Source organism: Ranitomeya variabilis, chromosome 1 (assembly GCF_051348905.1).
Source record: "Ranitomeya variabilis isolate aRanVar5 chromosome 1, aRanVar5.hap1, whole genome shotgun sequence".
Taxonomy (NCBI): domain Eukaryota; kingdom Metazoa; phylum Chordata; class Amphibia; order Anura; family Dendrobatidae; genus Ranitomeya; species Ranitomeya variabilis.
Window position 1 is genome coordinate 264,509,841 of NC_135232.1, and position 17,972 is coordinate 264,527,812.

Consider the following 17,972-nt stretch of genomic DNA (forward strand, 5'->3'; position numbering starts at 1 on the left):
AATCAATCCATACTTGCCAACATATAGTAGTAAAAGACCGAGGCAGCACTCCAAAAAGTAGTGTCAAAATAGGGTTGACTTTATTAGGCCACGCCATGTTGCCTTTGGTTTTTTTACTAATATATATATATATATATATATATATGTATTTATTAGAAGTAAGCCCGCAAGGGCAGGGCCCTCTTCCCTCTTTATCAGTCATTGTTAGTTTTGTTTACTGTAAGTGATATTTGTCTTTTGACGTAACCCCTTCTCATGTATAGCACCATGGAATTAATGGTGCTATATAAATAAATAAATAATAATAATATATTATACACAGTATTTGTAGTAGTTAATCAGTAAAATGCTGATACAAAAGATCCCCTGTATGTAAGTTGTTTATTACTGCAGAGCTTGGCCCTATCTACTTTAAAGAGAACCTGTCCTCAGATCAAATGTCCAGTTTTGCCTATTTCTGCTTCTCCCAGGAGTGTTTAGTTTTTTCTGTTTTGTTTTTAAATCTGCCATACAGTTCCAAAGATCTGGGCCTTTTTATTTTGTGATATTTATGGCCTTTTGTCAAGGGGCTTTGGCTCACAGGGTACTAATGCAGAGCAACATAAAGACACATTCCCAGAAAATCCTGTGGGCCATACCTCCTTATAAAGGCACATATTTCTAAAACCGTATGGCGGATTTAAATAAATTAATAATTGGATTACTCAGGGGGAAACTGGAAAGGAATAAGACAAAATTGGCCACTTTTGATTTGGTGACCGATTCTCTTTAAACAGCTGAGCTATACTACAAGATGCAACTTATAGACCTTTGTGGCTCAGTGTATGGAGCCAAATGTGGGAGGGGAAAGCTGCCCTAAACTAAAGCTGAAAAAAGGTATCTTGTAATTGTACAGCACTGAACTGGAATGTGTACCACTCCCTAAATGGCAGAGTGGGTTAAAGTCTTTAAGCAGTTGTTTCTGTTCCGTATGTGTTGGGTTATGTTCACATGTTTTGTTTTTTTGCTGCGTTTTTTTTCATCAGACAAAACCTACTCTCTTGGCAGTAAAGAATCTGCTTACAAAACGCAAAATGCTGCGTTTTTCAGGATTCCAAAGTTCAGCTTTACTTCCACCAAAGAAACATGAGCAATGCAAGGTGTCAGGTCTCCAATGCAAGACATATGTAAAACCATAAAACCATTTTTTGAAGAAAAAAAATGCAATTTTATCAAATGATTTAATGGAAAAAGATTATTATGTTTGAAAAAATAGTAACTATTCTGTTCATATGAGTTTATGAAAAAATCACAGTTACAAATGTAACAGCAGGGGCAGTTGAGTTGGTTGGGAATAGTTTACCTAAGACACTGCCAGTGCATGGAGTTTGTAGGACACTGTACTTTCACACATTGGTCGGCCCTTGAATTGGTCAGGTATTCAATTTCACACCTTAGTCAGCCAATGCTTACTTTATACATATCATTAATTTAATGAAACTGTATTAATCCTAACTGCAATTATCAGGTGATGAGACCAACACATTATGGTTTAAACTTTGGAAAATCACAAAAATAAATGGGTTTCACATACTGATGTGCTTGCTTTTTTTCACTAAAAACGGAGCAAAAACTGATAGCAATTGTTTTTTGCTGCGTTGTTGCTTTTTTTTTTTTCTCTCATTGCTTTCTTTGTGTGAAAAAACCCTGGAAAAAATGCTGAAAGAAGTGACGTCCTGCAGTTTTAAAAATGCAGTTTTCTAATTCAGTCAGTAAAAAAAACTGTGTGTGAATGAGATTTTGAGATCTCATAGCTTTTGCTGATACTGTAAAACGCAGGTTTTAACTTGTATATAAAAAAAAAAAGTAGCAAAAAATGTGAAAAATAATGTGGTTTTAATAATTGGCATTTTTTGCTGGCTACATTTTTGGTTCACTTGTCAATCTTTGCAGAGGTTCAAAGGGAGTGAACCTTTCTCGTTGAGTAGAGTGCCAAGCTGATATATGGAGACTTGTAGGCCATGCAAAGTCCCTCTGGGAAATTTATATGCAAATGGCCTCTTCAGAGGGGAGAGGATTTTAACTGTAGCGCCACTTATTGGATGAAGTAATCCTAACAGTCAAAATTCATCCTAACGAGACTTGCCATATAACTTAAGATAAGAAGTAGAAAATGTCTCTATTTGTTTTTTTAAACAGTCTGTCCACAGGGTCCTCACTCCTCCTGTACCAGTTATGACTTGTATTGTTCAAGATTATTGTACTTGTTTTTATTATGTATACCCCTCCTCACTTGTAAAGCGCCATGGAATAAATGGCGCTATAACAATAAATAATAATAATAATAATAATAATGTGAGAAGGCACATTCATTGTAATGGCTTGTAATGGCTCTGTGATTTATCTGTAGAAATAGCAGATGTCACACGTACCAAAAAAAAACTGACTGGTAAAAGAGCCCCAAGTCGTCTTGCTGATCACTGCTGCTGTTCTGCATTTTGTTGGCACAATACGCATACTCTTTTGTGTAGCTGTCTTCCTCCCTCCTCTTGTGGGCAGGTATAATCCTGCATTTCAAGAACGAAATTCAGTCTCCTTCTAGCAACAAATGTTTGTTCTCATAAAACTCATGTGTCAGATTTCCAGCGCCCCCTCCTTGCCAGGGATACATGCACCTGAGCGCCTCCTGCCCGTTCATGCTTAGATGTTTTGGCACACAGTTCACTTGCTGCGGACTCTTAATAGCCTGTTTGCACGGAGCAATTATGCTCTGATCCGAATAATTACAAGTGGCCATAACTTGTTATTGGTTTGCATAAACGATCAAAAATGAGCAATGAATATCATTTACAAAAGTGCCATGCATACACAAAAACTGGCTTGTGGAAATTATAATTCTGCACATTGCATCATCTTTTATGTATAAAAATGTTGTTTTGTTTAATCCCTTTCTGGCACCAGGATGTTGTAGTAGATATATTAAGTTCTGTATGTCGCTAGGTTGTGCCTCCATATATCGGACTTGTACTTCCATCTGCTTCCTTGCCGGCACCCATATACTCGATTGGATTGATATGCAGGGAATTAGTAGCTCATCTCCACATGGTGAACTTATAATTTGCCACAGAAATGAGACCTGAATTCCAGGACCCAAAGTTTCCTAGTGGAACACTGCACAAAGCATTACACCGTCTCTACTGCCTTCCCTTGTTACCATGAATACATCCTGACGTCTTCTCTTCCCAAGTAAAGGCTCATTCACACATCTAATTTTCATATATGAATGCTATCCATGGTTTTCACAGATGGCACTCGTACCTGGGACAGTCTATGGGGCTGTGCACATGACTCTGACATTTTCTGCTGACCAATCGGAGAAAATAAATTGGCAAGCTAGATTATGATCCTAGAATCTGATCAAAATCGGCAATGCAAGTCTGAGTCCATGAAAAGATCAGACTGCACTGATTACATCAGAGCACGGTCTCGAGTTTCACAAATTATCTGTAAGAAAGTGGAGAAACTTCTTTTTTTTTTTTCTTCTTCTTCTTGTTCTTCACGTATGAGAAAAACTGACACTCGGATCACACTCCGATCAAAGTCTGATCAGAATAATCGATCCGTTTTTCTTGTGCGCGCAAAATACAGATGTCTGAGTGAGCCCGAAGTGATACACATGCATGAGAAGAAAATGGGATTTCAGAGGCCAGTTCACACCTTTATCCATTCCTTGTGGTCCAGTGCTGATGTGCCTATTGTACCTTTTTCCAGCTGGGGACAGGGTTTGACCCTTTGACCATTCTGCAGTTACATAGACCCATGTGCAGCGAGCAGCGATGCTTTATCATAGCCCATAGTCATTAACTTTTTCACTAATTTGTACAATTGTAGTGTTAGGCCTGTTTCACACGTCAGTGGCTCCGGTACGTGTGGTGATGGTTTTCTCACGTACTGGAGACACTGACTCACGTAGACACACGTTAAAATCAATGTGTCTCTGCACATGTCAGTGTGTTTTCACGGACCATTTGAAAAACACGGAGACATGTCAGTGTTCGTGGGAGCGCACGGATCACGCGGATCCATTAAAGTCAATGGGTCCGTGTAAAACACGTACCGCACACGGATGCTGTCCGTGTGCAGTCCGTGTGCCGTGCAGGAGACAGCGCTACAGTAAGCGCTGTCCCCCCAGCTTGTGGTGCTGAAGCCGCCATTCATTTCTTCTCTCCAGCAGCATTCGCTCTGGAGAGAATAAATTGGATACAGTAGTACAGTGCAGGATGTGCTGTAAATTTTTTCATAAAAATTTGGGAAAGTTCTGAAATGTCCTATAAATGTTTGTTCTGTTCCTGATCTGAGGATCTCGGCTTTTAGGTGAGGTGAATCTGTGCTGCACTGTACAGGCTTAGTAGTGAGGCAGTGCTGTGGAGGAGTCAGGGAAATAGAGGAGTCGGAGGTTTGGGTTACCGACTGCACAGCCCTAGTTCTCAAGTCCTCAAACAGTTATCTCCTCGTCTTTTTGCTCGCCATGCTTAGTGTGGCTCACGCAGACACAATGCAAAGATTGAGTCGACTTCTTACCTTTTTTTATCTGGATTCGGGGGTGATTTGTCACATTGCCCACACCTGTTACTTGCCACAGGTAAGCTTCTTAATATCACGTATTTAAAACAGATCATTTTTGGAAAGGTGCCATCAATTTTGTCTGGCTCAATTTTATTTTGTTTTTTAAATGATGTCCGATTTTTTATTTATCTATTTTTCTGTTTTTTTGTTTTAATGTTCATACAAAGGAAATTAAACGTGTATAAGAAAACATGTAGCTGCAATAATTTTCTTGGAGAAAGACTTAATTTTCTAGAACAATTGCAACAGTGCCATCACTTTTGGCCATGACTATGTATTGGTACATTATTGTTTACCGGTAATGAATATTATTATTTATTATTATAGCGCCATTTATTCCATGGTGCTTTACATGTGAAAAGGGGTATACCTAATAAAAATGAGTACAGTAATCTTAAACAATAGAAGTCATGACTGATTACGGGAGAAGAGAGGACCCTGCCTGCCAGGACACAGTCTACAAGGGATGGGTGAGATATAGTAGGTGAGGGTAGAGCTGGTGGTGCAGCGGTTTGGTGGTCACTGCAGGCTGTAGGCTTGTCGGAAGAGGTGAGTCTTCAGGTTCCTTTTGAAGGGTTCCATGGTACGTGAGAGTCTGATATGTTGGGGTAGAGAGTTCGAGAGTAGGGAGGATGCGCGGGAATAGCAGAGTTTTTTCTTAACACCTGTTTCTGATGTGCACATACTGATCACAGGTTTACTTTCCAGTACGACTCGTTGGTACCTTTATTTTCAGTGTTTATAACCCTCAAGAAGCAATTATTTCATGACTAAAGAGATTTTCTATCTGTCACAGATTGGGAGAGGCCACAATGTTAAGCCACAAAGGCCCACGGAATTTATATTTGGGAGCCATTGTGTATTCCTAGTATGGTTGTAGTCATACTTGGACAAAATTCTACTGTGGAAGTACTGTGAAAACACTACATATGACCATACCTTTGCAGCAAGATATAGTAAACATTTCAGATTTTGCTCGAAATCTGTGTATGTGTGTATTGCTGCAGATTTCACCGGGGTGTTTCTCAGTGCCTCTTATTTGAAAATCGGCAGTGTGCTAGGACTTTCTCACTAATTTTACTTCCAAAAAGAGGAAAATTCGCTTCTGCCTCATTAGAATTTTAGTCTATTCAGCAAGGTTGGCGGCTGCTGGTTGCCTTTGTTTTAAAACTATTAAGGGCCATCAAAAGGTAAAAATAAAAAAATGCTTGCCTTACCGTTCACCTCTCTGGCCCCTCCGCTCCTAACTGTCATTCATTTGGTCCTCGTCGCATTTTCTGATATTTTCCCACATGAGCGATGAAATCCCTGATGAGGCTTGAGACTCTTTTGCGCATGCAAGGTCACGGCACACACCCTACCATTGCCCTTATGCACTCTTTTGCTGAACCCTCCTGGGCCTCATCAGAACCGGAGGTCGAGGCTCGGTATGACAGGCCCGGGGATTGAAGTAGAGGCCCCAGAATATAATAAGGGACATTCGATTCACAGAGAAGTTATTCTACGTGATAATATCCTGGTAAAAAAAAACTGTTTTACTTTTTTGAGGGTGGCCTGGTATCAAGAAGGGCATGTCTCTCCAAGAAAAACATCAAGGCCAGACTGACATGCTGCAGAAAATACAGGGATTGGACTGCAGAAAACTGGGGCAAAGTTTTTCTTTTCTTTAATGAAGACCCCTTCACATTGTTTTGGACATCTGGAAGAATGATTGTCCATAGGAGAAACTCGTGTGTGGTTTCTTTTCATTCAGGGAAGTGGGCTCACTCATTGCCTAAGAACACTGCAATGAATAAAGATTGCTATCTAAACCTCTTCCAAGAGCAACTTCTCCCGATAATCCAGGAGCAATTTGGTGATGAACAATGCTTTTTCCAGCATGATGGAGACCATTTCTCAAGGCAAAAGTGATAACTAAGTAGCATACATAGAAATTTTAGGTCCAAGGGAAATCCCCAGATCTCAATTATTGAGGAAATGGTAGCTCAGTTATTGACATTGTTACTTTGCAGTGCTTGGGTCCTGAGTTAAATTTCCACCAAGGTCAACATTCATAAGGAGTTTTGGTTTCATCTCACAGTCCGGAGACCTAATGAAAGCGAATTTAGATTGTGAACTCCAATAGGGAGAGTGGTAATGGCTATAAAATGCTATGAAATGTGACGGTGCTAAGTAAACATAATAAACAACGTGTGGTCGATCCTTAGAAAGCAAATTGACAAAACTCAAAGGCTAAAGGTACCGTCACACCCAGCGACGCTGCAGCAATATAGACAGCGATCCGATCGCTGCAGCGTCGCTGTTTAGGTCACTGTAGAGATGTCAAACACATCAGCTCCACAACGATGCAGGAGCGATCCTGTGACGTAGCGGTGACTCACTTATCGTTCTCACAGGTCGTTAGCTCCATGTTTAACATTGCTGACATCGTTGCTTTTGCTGTCAAACACGACGATACACGCCGATCTGACGACCAAATAAAGTTCTGGACTTTAAGCTCCGACCAGCGATATCACAGCGGGATCCAGATCGCTGCTGCGTGTCAAACACAACGAGATCGCTATTCAGGACGCTGCAACGTCACGGATCGTTGTCGTTCTCGTTGTAAAGTTGTTTAGTGTGAAGGTACCTTTAGTTCACACACGTGTATAAAAGAAAAATCTGCCGATTGGGAGTGTGGGGTGGTGAGTGTCAGTTCACACATTCATAGTCTAGACTTTAATAAGTGTATCTCATCCAAAATACGCAAGAGTCTATTGCAGCATGCACTATTTTCATGTGGACATTCAATCCATGGTGGGCAAAAAAAAAGGTCATCTGAACAGCCCTATTGAAAAACATTGCTCCGAGTGCCATCTGTATGATATGCATTTATTCCATGGACAGCACTTGGCTTGGAAAAATAACCAAATTTTGTTTAACCTCTTTACGACCTACGACGCATGGGTACATAATAGGTCACCTCCCCCTCTAATGCGGGTTTCGGCGCTGAGCCCACATCTTTTCTGGCACATGACAGTTGATTTGATCAGCTATCATGTGCCCCTAACAGCCTCAGGTCGAATCGCGATCCACCCGTGGCTGTTAGCATGTTAAATGCCGCTGTCAATCTCCAGCTGCATTTAACCTTCACACGCCGGCACGTAAAAAATCCCGCCCTGTCAATGATCACGTGGCACCGATGGATTGGCATGACAACTGGGACACCCCGGTACTTGTCATTGCAGATCTGCTATGAACGTTGCCCTGTGGCCCACATTTATAGCAGATGCTGTTGTACGAGGGATAAGAAGATCGCAGCTTCAAATTTCCTAAGGAGACTATTGAAGCAAGTGAAAAAAAAGAAATCTAAAAGATCAAATCAGCCCCCTTTTGCCCCATTCAAAATAAGACAATAAATTAAAAATGCACACATTTAGTATCACTGCGCTGAAACGCCCAATGTATCAAAATATAAAAAGAATTAATCCGATTGGTAAACGGTCTAACAAAAAAAAAAAAATCGACAGATTTACTTTTTTTTTTTTTTGGTCGCCGCAACATTGCATTAACATACAATAATGCGCAATCAAAAGAGCTTATCTAACCCTAAATCATAACGATAGAAATGTCAGCTTGGCATGCCCAAAAAATATGTCCTCACCCAGCCCCAGATCCCAAAAAATGGAGAAGCTACGGCTCTATGAAAATGGCACCATTTTGTTGAGGTTTTTTTTTTCACCACTTGAACCTCCTCTGCATCTTTGCAAAATCAGGGAAAGGGAAGAGAGGGAGTCAGCTCACCATTATTGACTTAAGGCCCCGTCTCACTAAGCGATTTACCAACGATCACGACCAGCGATACGACCTGGCCGTGATCGTTGGTAAGTCGCTGTGTGGTCGCTGGGGAGCTGTCACACAGACAGCTCTCTCCAGCGACCAACGATCAGGGGAACGACTTCGGCATCGTTGAAACTGTCTTCAACGATGCCGAAGTCCCCCTGCAGCACCCGGGTAACCAGGGTAAACATCGGGTTACTAAGCGCAGGGCCGCGCTTAGTAACCCGATGTTTACCCTGGTTACCAGCGTAAATGTAAAAAAAACCAAACAGTACATACTCGCCTTTCGGTGTCCAGGTCCCTTGCCGTCTGCTTCCTGCTCTGACTGAGCCGCCGTACAGTGAGAGCAGAGCGCAGCGGTGACGTCACTGCTGTGCTCTCACTTCTCACTGTACGGCCGGCAGTCAGTGAGAGCAGGAAGCAGACGGCAAGGGACCTGGACACCGAAAGGCAAGTATGTACTGTTTGGTTTTTTTTACATTTACGCTGGTAACCAGGGTAAACATCGGGTTACTAAGCGCGGCCCTGCGCTTAGTAACCCGATGTTTACCCTGGTTACCAGTGAAGACATCGCTGGATCGGTGTCACACACACCGATTCAGCGATGTCAGCGGGGCCTCAACGACCAAAAAAAGGTCCAGGCCATTCCGACACGACCAGCGATCTCGCAGCAGGGGCCTGATCGCTGGTACGTGTCACACATAGCGAGATCGCTATGGAGGTCGCTGTTGCGTCACAAAACTTGTGACTCAGCAGCGATCTCGCTAGCGATCTCGCTATGTGAGACGGGGCCTTTATCCTTGCTTGGATGAAAGCCTCCACCCGGGCTGTCCTGGTCTGGACACTTCAAGAGTAAAAAAGAAAGGGATTCTCCAGGGTAGGTAAAATCTTTAAAACTTCAGTTTTATTTGTCTTAAAAAAAATTGGACATTTTGGCATACCACTGTATACCCACCAACCTTAAAATTCTTATAATTGTACTTTAGTAGCCACAGAAACATCTGACTAAAGATGTAAAAAAAAAACACCGAAGCTGCAAACATTTTGAAGGAAAAAATAAAGCAAAATTTGGGTCAGTCTCAACTTTTGGCCAAGCCAGTATTTCATGGAGCACCTACGCAGGGTGGATAAAAATCAATGTTTTTTTAAAAAAATCAAAAAAATCGGATTTTTTTGATTTAAATCGGATTTTTTTGATTTAAATCGGATTTTTTTCAATAAACTGCTTTTTGAGGAAAATATTTTACCATCCAAAGGTTCTTCCATCATGAGATAAAGCTGAGTTGTTTAACTCAGTAGAATAAAGGCTGTATATGTGTAACATTCACAATGCCATGCTCTTCCAGAGGTTTCTGTAGGATTAGTGGGCAGTTTCTCTCCTATATTATCACAGACGCTCGCTTTACTTACGCAGTTCTCAAAACTGAATTTGACTCCGCAGAGGTCCCAGCCTCTTCTTCATGGCAAAAATGTTACAACATGAACAGAGTTGAGAAAAAGACCTTAATCCTATTGTTCTACAAACCTATGAATACAGAATCAACCCCTTCAGTGCCAAGTCCAAGAAGTTAGACAATATGTTTCTGATTGTTTGGAGTGGAATAGATCTGCACAACACAAGAAGAATGTGAATCTAAGTGTTTTGAGGAGGAAGGGCAAGCAGACAAAAAAATGAAAGTGAAACTTTGAGCACAATACTGCAGCATAGCCACAGACAGACAAGTCTGGATCTGTTTGTGTGTACGATCTGAGGTTTATTACATTCTTTCCTTATAATGGCAGCAGGCCGTAAAAGAGACCCAGTTTGGGAATATTTTAATGAAGCTCCTTCGCCTATCGGTAAGGCAGGCATGCGTGCAAAATGCAAACGATGCAACAAAGAGATGCAAGGCCTGGTGGCGTGAATGAGGCAACATCATGAGAAGTGCGGTGATGAAGATGACCAAAGAAACACTTCACTATCAACATCTTCATTTCCCTTCTGGTTGCAGTTTTCATAATGTGATTTCAAACGGCAAACAAGTCCTTGGATATCCTTTTGACAGTATTTGCACTTTGCTCTTGCACCTTTCTTTCCAAGATCTGCTGCTGGCATCTCAACAAAATGAACCCAAATAGGGTCTCTCTTACGACCTGCCATGGCTCACACAGATCACTTATGAAGTTTGATTGTTACTACAGCCAAGTACTGCTGACTATCCAACAAGTTTGGGCATGTCAACTGAATGGAAAAAGAAACTAAACCAAAAGTGAAACCAAGCTAGAAGTGTGGAATTAAAGGGGCAGTATGAACAAAATGTGGAGGCTATTAATAGTTTATACAATTAAGACATGCTGCTTTTAAACACCTACCTATTGCCATATAGTAAAACAAAAAAGATTTTTACTTACTTTGGGGTCCCCCCCTCACCCTGGCGTTAGATCGTTGCCCCTAGTTTCGTCCGTGTAACTATGGGCGCACATGCGCACTGCTCTCACTTCTCATTTTAATCGTGATTTATATTAAAAAAAACCTTTTGATTTAAATCAGTGATTTAAATCATGATTAAAATCATGATTTAAATCGATCCGATTTAAATAGAAAAAAATCTTTTGATTTAAATCGTGATTTAAATCATGATTTAAATCGGCGTGATTTAAATCAATCCACCCTGGCACCTAGTAGCCATCCTTTTGTCCTTTTTAGCAGCTGTTTCTGATCTTTAGTGAAAAGGAGACATTGATCTAGGTAGGATTTATTATAGGACTCTATAGACATGAATCTTTTCTGTAGTCTATTTTCAGCAATTTATTAACTTTTAGCACTCGGTTTTGCTATGAATAAACTGTTTGTACCTTTTATCTCCATTTTCGAGATGTCTTTAACGGACAGTGGTACAGTACCGCAGAGTCCCCCAGCCCCTCCTGTCTTGCTATAGGATCAGTCCTCAGTCTCCTGCTGAGCCTGGCAGCCTGTACTTTTGCGTGCACACACATTTTCCAGAATCTGTGTGGTCTCCTTTGTCCAGTCTCCTTGCAGTGCCCGCCTGTGCCAGCTGCATTATGGAGGGGGGGTAGGGGAGAGGGTAAGAAAAGAAAGGGTAGTGGTGTGGGTTTTTTCCTTTCTCGTGTGGCACTAGGTATCAGAAAGTTTGTTTTATTTTCATTCCTTTTCTTCATTTAGAGATAAGCACTCATAATATTCTCTCCTGCTAAAATCTGGAAGTGGGTAAGAAGTACTAGTCCTCCACATCATAAAATCCACATTAGAGGCAGCTTGAATGGCAATATTGTAACAATTGACCATATGTTAGTGCCTGCTTATTGGCCTTTATTTGTAGATAGATACACAGTGTGGCTTAAAAATGTTGTTCATAATGCACTTAGAATGTGGGAACAATGAGCAGAAGTGCAGACTGTGTGAAGTGTTGTAGACTAAAGTAACACTGGAGCAACAGAATATACCACTATGCCTCATCACGCTATTCTTTTGACTTGGGCACATCTTGTCATCTCCGATGGGACCTGCTGCACTGTGTTCTGTAAAGACATTGCCAAAATCTGTACAGAGCTGGAAGAGAGTTAGCAAAATTAACGTAAGAGTTGTTTCCGGCAAGCCATGGGATTCCAGTTTGCATATTTTATGTTTGTATTGTGGACAATTATTCCCCATTTTTCCTCTTTATTACTACTGTTCAGAAGCCGTACAGCGCCGCATCTATAAGTTTGGGAAGACGACTATCTGATAAATAGTCTTTGAGTAAGGGAAACTAAGAAAATGTAGTGCCATTTCTACAAGGCTTTTACTTTAGCATTTTTTTTGTGTATCCTTTTTATATTGCTCATAGTGTGTAGTTTGTGTGCAGTTTTCCTTCGCTTTATTTTGATATATTGCATGTATTGCCTTCCAGTGAGAGTTACAACATCTGACTTAATTTATAATGACTACGTAGCAGGCAGCACATTTTTGCCATAAATTCACATAGTTGGTTCAAACTATTTTCATGCCTGAACTAGATGTACAGCAGAAAAACTGGTTATTTCTGTCTTTTGCTTGGGTTTTGTTTGTCTTTGCTTTCCTTTTCATCCTTTTATCATTTATTCTCCAGTCTCTTACACAAATAAGATTCCTATTGCTTGCTTCTATTGGACTATGATCCATATTGTGTGCCACTTTCCTGGGCTTCCTATGTTTCCTGTTTTTTTCTCCTCTCTCCTCCTCACTTTTTTGTTTTTCTCTGGCAGGGCCCCGCAGGCGAGCCTCTGCATATGGTTTAAATTGACTGCGAACCTTGTCAGCTGAACTTTGCTTGACTCGTAGTTTTTGCACCACCGTGAGCACCGTTCGTGCATTCCTGGCTTGTGTGTCCTGCCTCTTCCTCTTCATTTTGCAATACAAAGAGCACGGTTTCTTTTACTTCGGTTTACACATTGCTCCTAATGCAGAACACATTGTAGCGTACGATCCAGTGTGCCTTTTTCAAAACACTATGCATGCAAAGAGGAATCTCATGGCACAATTGTCATTCTGTTCTTGAATCTGACTGAATCCTGTCTCATATCTAGTAATGAGCCAATGATCCAAAAGTCAAAAAATGTCATCTGTGATTTAAGAGACACCTAGCATTATATCACCTTAGTTAACTGGATAAGGAAAATGGTCATGTCCTTCTTTGTGCATTAAATGGACAGTATTGTTACTCTATGCTATGGTTATATGTACGATATCCTAATGTGATTTTTTTTTTTTTTTTTTTTAATATGTATTTTACAATGGAAGCAATGGCAACAGTATTTAACTACATAGTGTTTTTTTCAGTTTTAAGAAAGTGTACATCAACTATAGTCTCATTTCAAAATGATTATATGCTAGCTGTATTATACATTTACAAGTAAATCCACTTTGCGATATGCAACATTTTGCCATCTGGTCAATTTGTGGTAGCTAGATTATCATTGCATTCATAATGAATAAATTTGGGTTTCCTGTAATATCACTTGGTTCCAAATTTTACCAACGCATTTAAAAGTGAGCTTATCAAAACAATTTTTTTTTAAAAAACGCTTCTTAATGTAATGCTTAAGTTTATTAAAATAGAAAGTGCTCATAGCCTAAAATTAATCTTTTATATAGATGCTGCAAGATATAATATAACATGTATGAAGAAAGTGTTCTTATTTTTAACTTTCTATATTGTATATTTTTCAGCCATGTTTTTCCTAATCTATTTATTCTTTTATTTTGAACAGGCAAAGCTTACTGAATGAAGAAGGGGAAATGGATCTGCCAAACCATGCCAAACAACTGCTGCTTCAGCTGAATCAGCAACGAGCCAAAGGTTTCTTATGTGACGTCATTATTGTAGTGGAAAATGCTTTGTTCCGAGCTCACAAGAACATTCTTGCTGCCAGCAGCATGTACTTTAAATCTCTTGTCCTTCATGACAACTTGATCAATCTGGATACAGATATGGTTAACCCAGCTGTTTTCCGACAGATTTTGGACTTTATTTACACCGGTAAACTTTTGACATCCGACCAGCCTGGAGAGCAGAATTTCAGTGCTCTCCTCACCGCAGCAAGCTACCTCCAACTCCATGACTTGGCAACTCTCTGCAGGAAGAAACTTAAGCGTTCTGGAAAATCATTTGTCGGAAAGCTTGGAGTGCCGAGTATAGGCCGTATAGGAAGAAATCACAGGCATTCTGCTCCCCCACTTGCTCATATGCGATTCTCTGGGTCGTTGGACATTAACAAGGTTTCCAACTCAAATGAGATGTCCCAAACAGTCCAAGAAGATGATATGTTTGTTAGCAACTCTAAGCAGGAAAATAGCCACCCTTTAAGTCTAGGCACAGGGAGCAACAGCAGCCTCAATAACAGCATTAATGGGAGTGACCATGAGCTAGGCCTTGACCTTTCAAAGAAAAGCCCGTCCCTACCTGCACAAGAAGAGAATGTACAACCAGACGGTCATGTAGGCTCACCACAATCTGCCTCAGCATCTATAGCCAACTGTGCCTCATACGATGAATCCGCCCTCCAAAAAAGAGAGAATGAACCAATGGAATTGGAAGAAAACCACTCTGAATCCGGGCCAAAGAATAGCCTTTGCCACCCAACACGTAAAATGGAGTGGGACAGGAAAGAGAGAGATAATTCTCCAGAAGCAGGAGAGAATATGGCCAATGGAGTTATTGTTGGGCCTATGTCAAAGGAGAGAATGTCTAGTGGAGGTTATGCCTCTGAGCAGAGTTTCCATTGTACCGACGAGGTGGAAAATGGTAAAGACATCAGTGAGGAAAGTGGGCATAGTGAGAATGAAATTGACCATCCCAGTGCCAACTATGTTTACCGACAAGATGGATTTGAGAGTGTGCCATTTGGCGATAATTTGTATGTGTGTATCCCCTGCGGAAAGGGGTTTCCTAATTCTGAGGAACTAAATGCTCACGTGGAAATGCATACTGAAGAGGAGCTATATATCAAAGAAGAGGATTCCTACTGTAAAGAGGAAGCAGAGGACCTGTCGTCCACTCCCAACACAACATTTCCAAATGAATCACGGCCATTTAAGTGCTCAGTGTGTGAGAGGAGCTACAAGGATCCAGCTACCCTCCGACAACATGAGAAAACGCACTGGCTGACCCGTCCCTTCCCCTGCAACATCTGTGGCAAGATGTTCACACAAAGAGGAACCATGACCCGCCATATGAGGAGCCATTTGGGCCTCAAACCTTTTGCTTGTGAAGAGTGTGGAATGCGCTTTACAAGGCAATATCGACTGACCGAGCATATGCGTGTCCACTCAGGGGAAAAGCCCTATGAATGTCAGCTCTGCGGGGGAAAATTCACCCAGCAGCGCAATCTGATCAGTCACCTGCGTATGCATACCTCCCCCTCATAAACCAAAGACTCTCTTGATACCCTAAGAATGTGCTTCACCTCTGCACACAAACTAACCAATTTACCTTCCTGATGACTTGCTGCTTTAAGGGTACCTGTTTTCCAGTTAGGGTGTGTCATCACAGACGGGGATGTAATGCCTCATCCGAGCTTTAAGATGTAAAGAGTGATGACAATACTTAAAAGTTTTGGTACATTGGAAGCAAGTTATGTGCTGCCTCCACTTCTCTCCCTTGCATCCTCAGGACATACACAAAGACTTCAGTGACGTTGCTAAAAAAAATAAAAATAAAATCAAGGCTGTCAATTGCTAGCATAAAGCTAGCAGAATTACCATGCTCTGTTTTGCAAGGTGACAACTTTGGTAACAGTCAAGCCTACACTTGGGTTTGAAGGTGTGTTTTGGGTAGCAGGCATTTGCTGGAGGCATGTTTTTTAACACTCTGAATTGTCCACGCCTTTCTACATCATGGCCCTGCTTACATCTGTCCAGCCTTAAGATGTGCTGGCTTCCTAATCGTATCCATGAATGAAAACCAAGGAAACCTCACAACTCCCTCTCCTGGTTACCACTGTGGGCATCTGGATGAAAGGTTCATGCCAAGCTGCTCCTGTTAAACACCATTTTAGAGATTTCATAAAGGCAGGCTGGCACTTTCTGGGGCACTTGGTATCTTTTGGCTGTGAATTCTTTGCATGTTCCTTAGTATTTTCTTCTTTCTGAATGCCCTTTTCACCACAGACTGGAAACTAACATTTTGCCCGTCAGTTGCACCTACGTAAGCCAGTGGGAGGGAGGTCCTCTGTTTACCACCACCCCCTTCTTGTCCATAAAAAGGTACTTGTCTCAGAGCAGTGGTGGGCTTTGGGAGACTTGTTCGATTTCCATTTGAATCTGTGAATTTTTGAACTGGAAGTTTAGGGATATTATTTGGGGTGGTGGGTTAGTATTCTTGTTTTTTCACTACTCACTTTTTACATAATTGGGCTTCTCTATGTATTGTAAGCTCAGAAACCGAAGCATCCTAACTCATTCTGTCCTTCACAGGGCTCCTAGTGCTTTGTTACAGTGCATAATGTCCTGCTTACATGACTCTGTGTTGGCTGGTTGTAAGTTATGTATATCTTTACCACACATGCTGCCTCCAAAAATATAATGGGGTAAGAAAGTCTCTTTATAGACAGATTAGCGCTATAGGCCAGTCTGGCAGAAGAGTGTTCTTACCCTATTGCTGTTCTTGGTGACTTGTCACCTCTTAGGTACGTGTGTGTGTGTGTGTGTGTGTGTGTGTGTGTGTGTGTGTGTGTGTGTGTGTGTGTGTGTGTGTAGAGACATGTAAGATGAAGGATGCTATGGACTGGTCACTTTGCTACCTCTTGAACTCCTGATAAGTGAGATGCTTTACTAAGAAGCTTTTGCATAGTTGTTGTTTTTTTCATGTAAGTAAATGTATAAAGTTAGGACATTAAATTAAATGGGAAGCATTAAACATTAGCCTGTCAGGAATTTCCTACAACGTTCATTGTATTTGAAGATAATTTCTGATCCAAAAACCCCCAACAAAAACCCAAAGAAAACCATTATGAATGAAGCCAACACATTAACAAAACCCTTTCTTCAACTCAAAAAGCTTCTCCTTTCCACACTAGCAGATGATTAGAGGTATCCTTAGTGCTATGACTTTCAATATTGGTGCAGTTAACAATTACAGGACATCTTCTCCAGTGATTTAGATTGAGAGAGAGGCGCAAAATAAGGCGTCATAAGTTTTTTTTTTTTTGTTTTTTTTTGTTTGCCTTTTTTTTGTGGGGAGGAGGGAATATGTACTGTAATTGAATAAATGCCATTTGAAATAGAGCTGTGGAGGTGGATCTTGCTCACTTCTGACACTCTGCTTTGAAATGTCCTAAATTAGGGTCATGCACAAGTACTTTGTCTACATCATAAGGAAAAGCTACTTTATTCTGAAAGTCCTTTATGGTACGTCATTAAAACATGCACTGCAGCGGGTTCTGGTGCAGGATGTACAACGTTTAGCAACCTGTCTTCTTCAGAATTAGTCATTTTCAGATTCTTATTTTTTATTTTAAGTTTTTGCAGGCAAAAAAAAAAAAGATACTTTAATTGACCAAAGTGTTAAGTAATCTCAATCAATGTTGATGCAAGTGAAATTTGATATTAGCACGTAACAGTATAGAATTACCCAAAACCATCACTTGATCCTTCTCCCCATGGCAGTGACAGAGTCTATAAAGTTTACATTATTTAAGACCAAAAATATTAAACTAATGAAAGGTACCAGCCATAATATTTTTCTTTCTGCTAGTATTTGAAATACAGTCCTGTGGGTTAAACAAATGTCATAAAATTTGACAATAGGCAAAAAAAAACCATGCCAAAAAGGTATAGCGTTCTTTAGATCTACAGTAATTCCAGCATGGATTTATGCATTGTTTTCCCTGATTTGTCGTGCAGTAAAGTGTTCTGTATCTTCAGTAGCTTGCTTGCTTTGTGTTAGCAATTGTCAAAATTGGCTGGATAGGATCTATCAGATATGTATCACTTTCACATCATTATCTGACTTTGATTTCAAGTGTTAAGAGTACCTGTACCAGAGCTAAAGACATTAAAGCTTGCTTCATCTATGTAGCTATAATATTCT

At 40.7% G+C, this 17,972-nt stretch overlaps 1 protein-coding gene across 6 annotated transcripts in view; it reads left to right on the top strand.

Annotated features, from left to right (window-relative positions):
- The window catches only part of HIC2 (HIC ZBTB transcriptional repressor 2), a 165,265-nt gene that overhangs the window by 54,887 nt on the left and 92,406 nt on the right, over positions 1–17,972 (top strand). For 5 of the 6 annotated variants that reach the window (XM_077293432.1, XM_077293435.1, XM_077293434.1 and 2 more), the window contains exon 2: positions 13,654–17,685. The exons of the other annotated variant lie outside the window; for it this stretch is intronic. In XM_077293432.1, coding sequence (XP_077149547.1) covers positions 13,654–15,310 — 1,657 coding nt within the window. In that variant the 3' untranslated portion in view covers positions 15,311–17,685. Of the gene's footprint in view, positions 1–13,653; positions 17,686–17,972 lie in introns of those variants that run through there. 6 annotated transcript variants of the gene reach the window in all.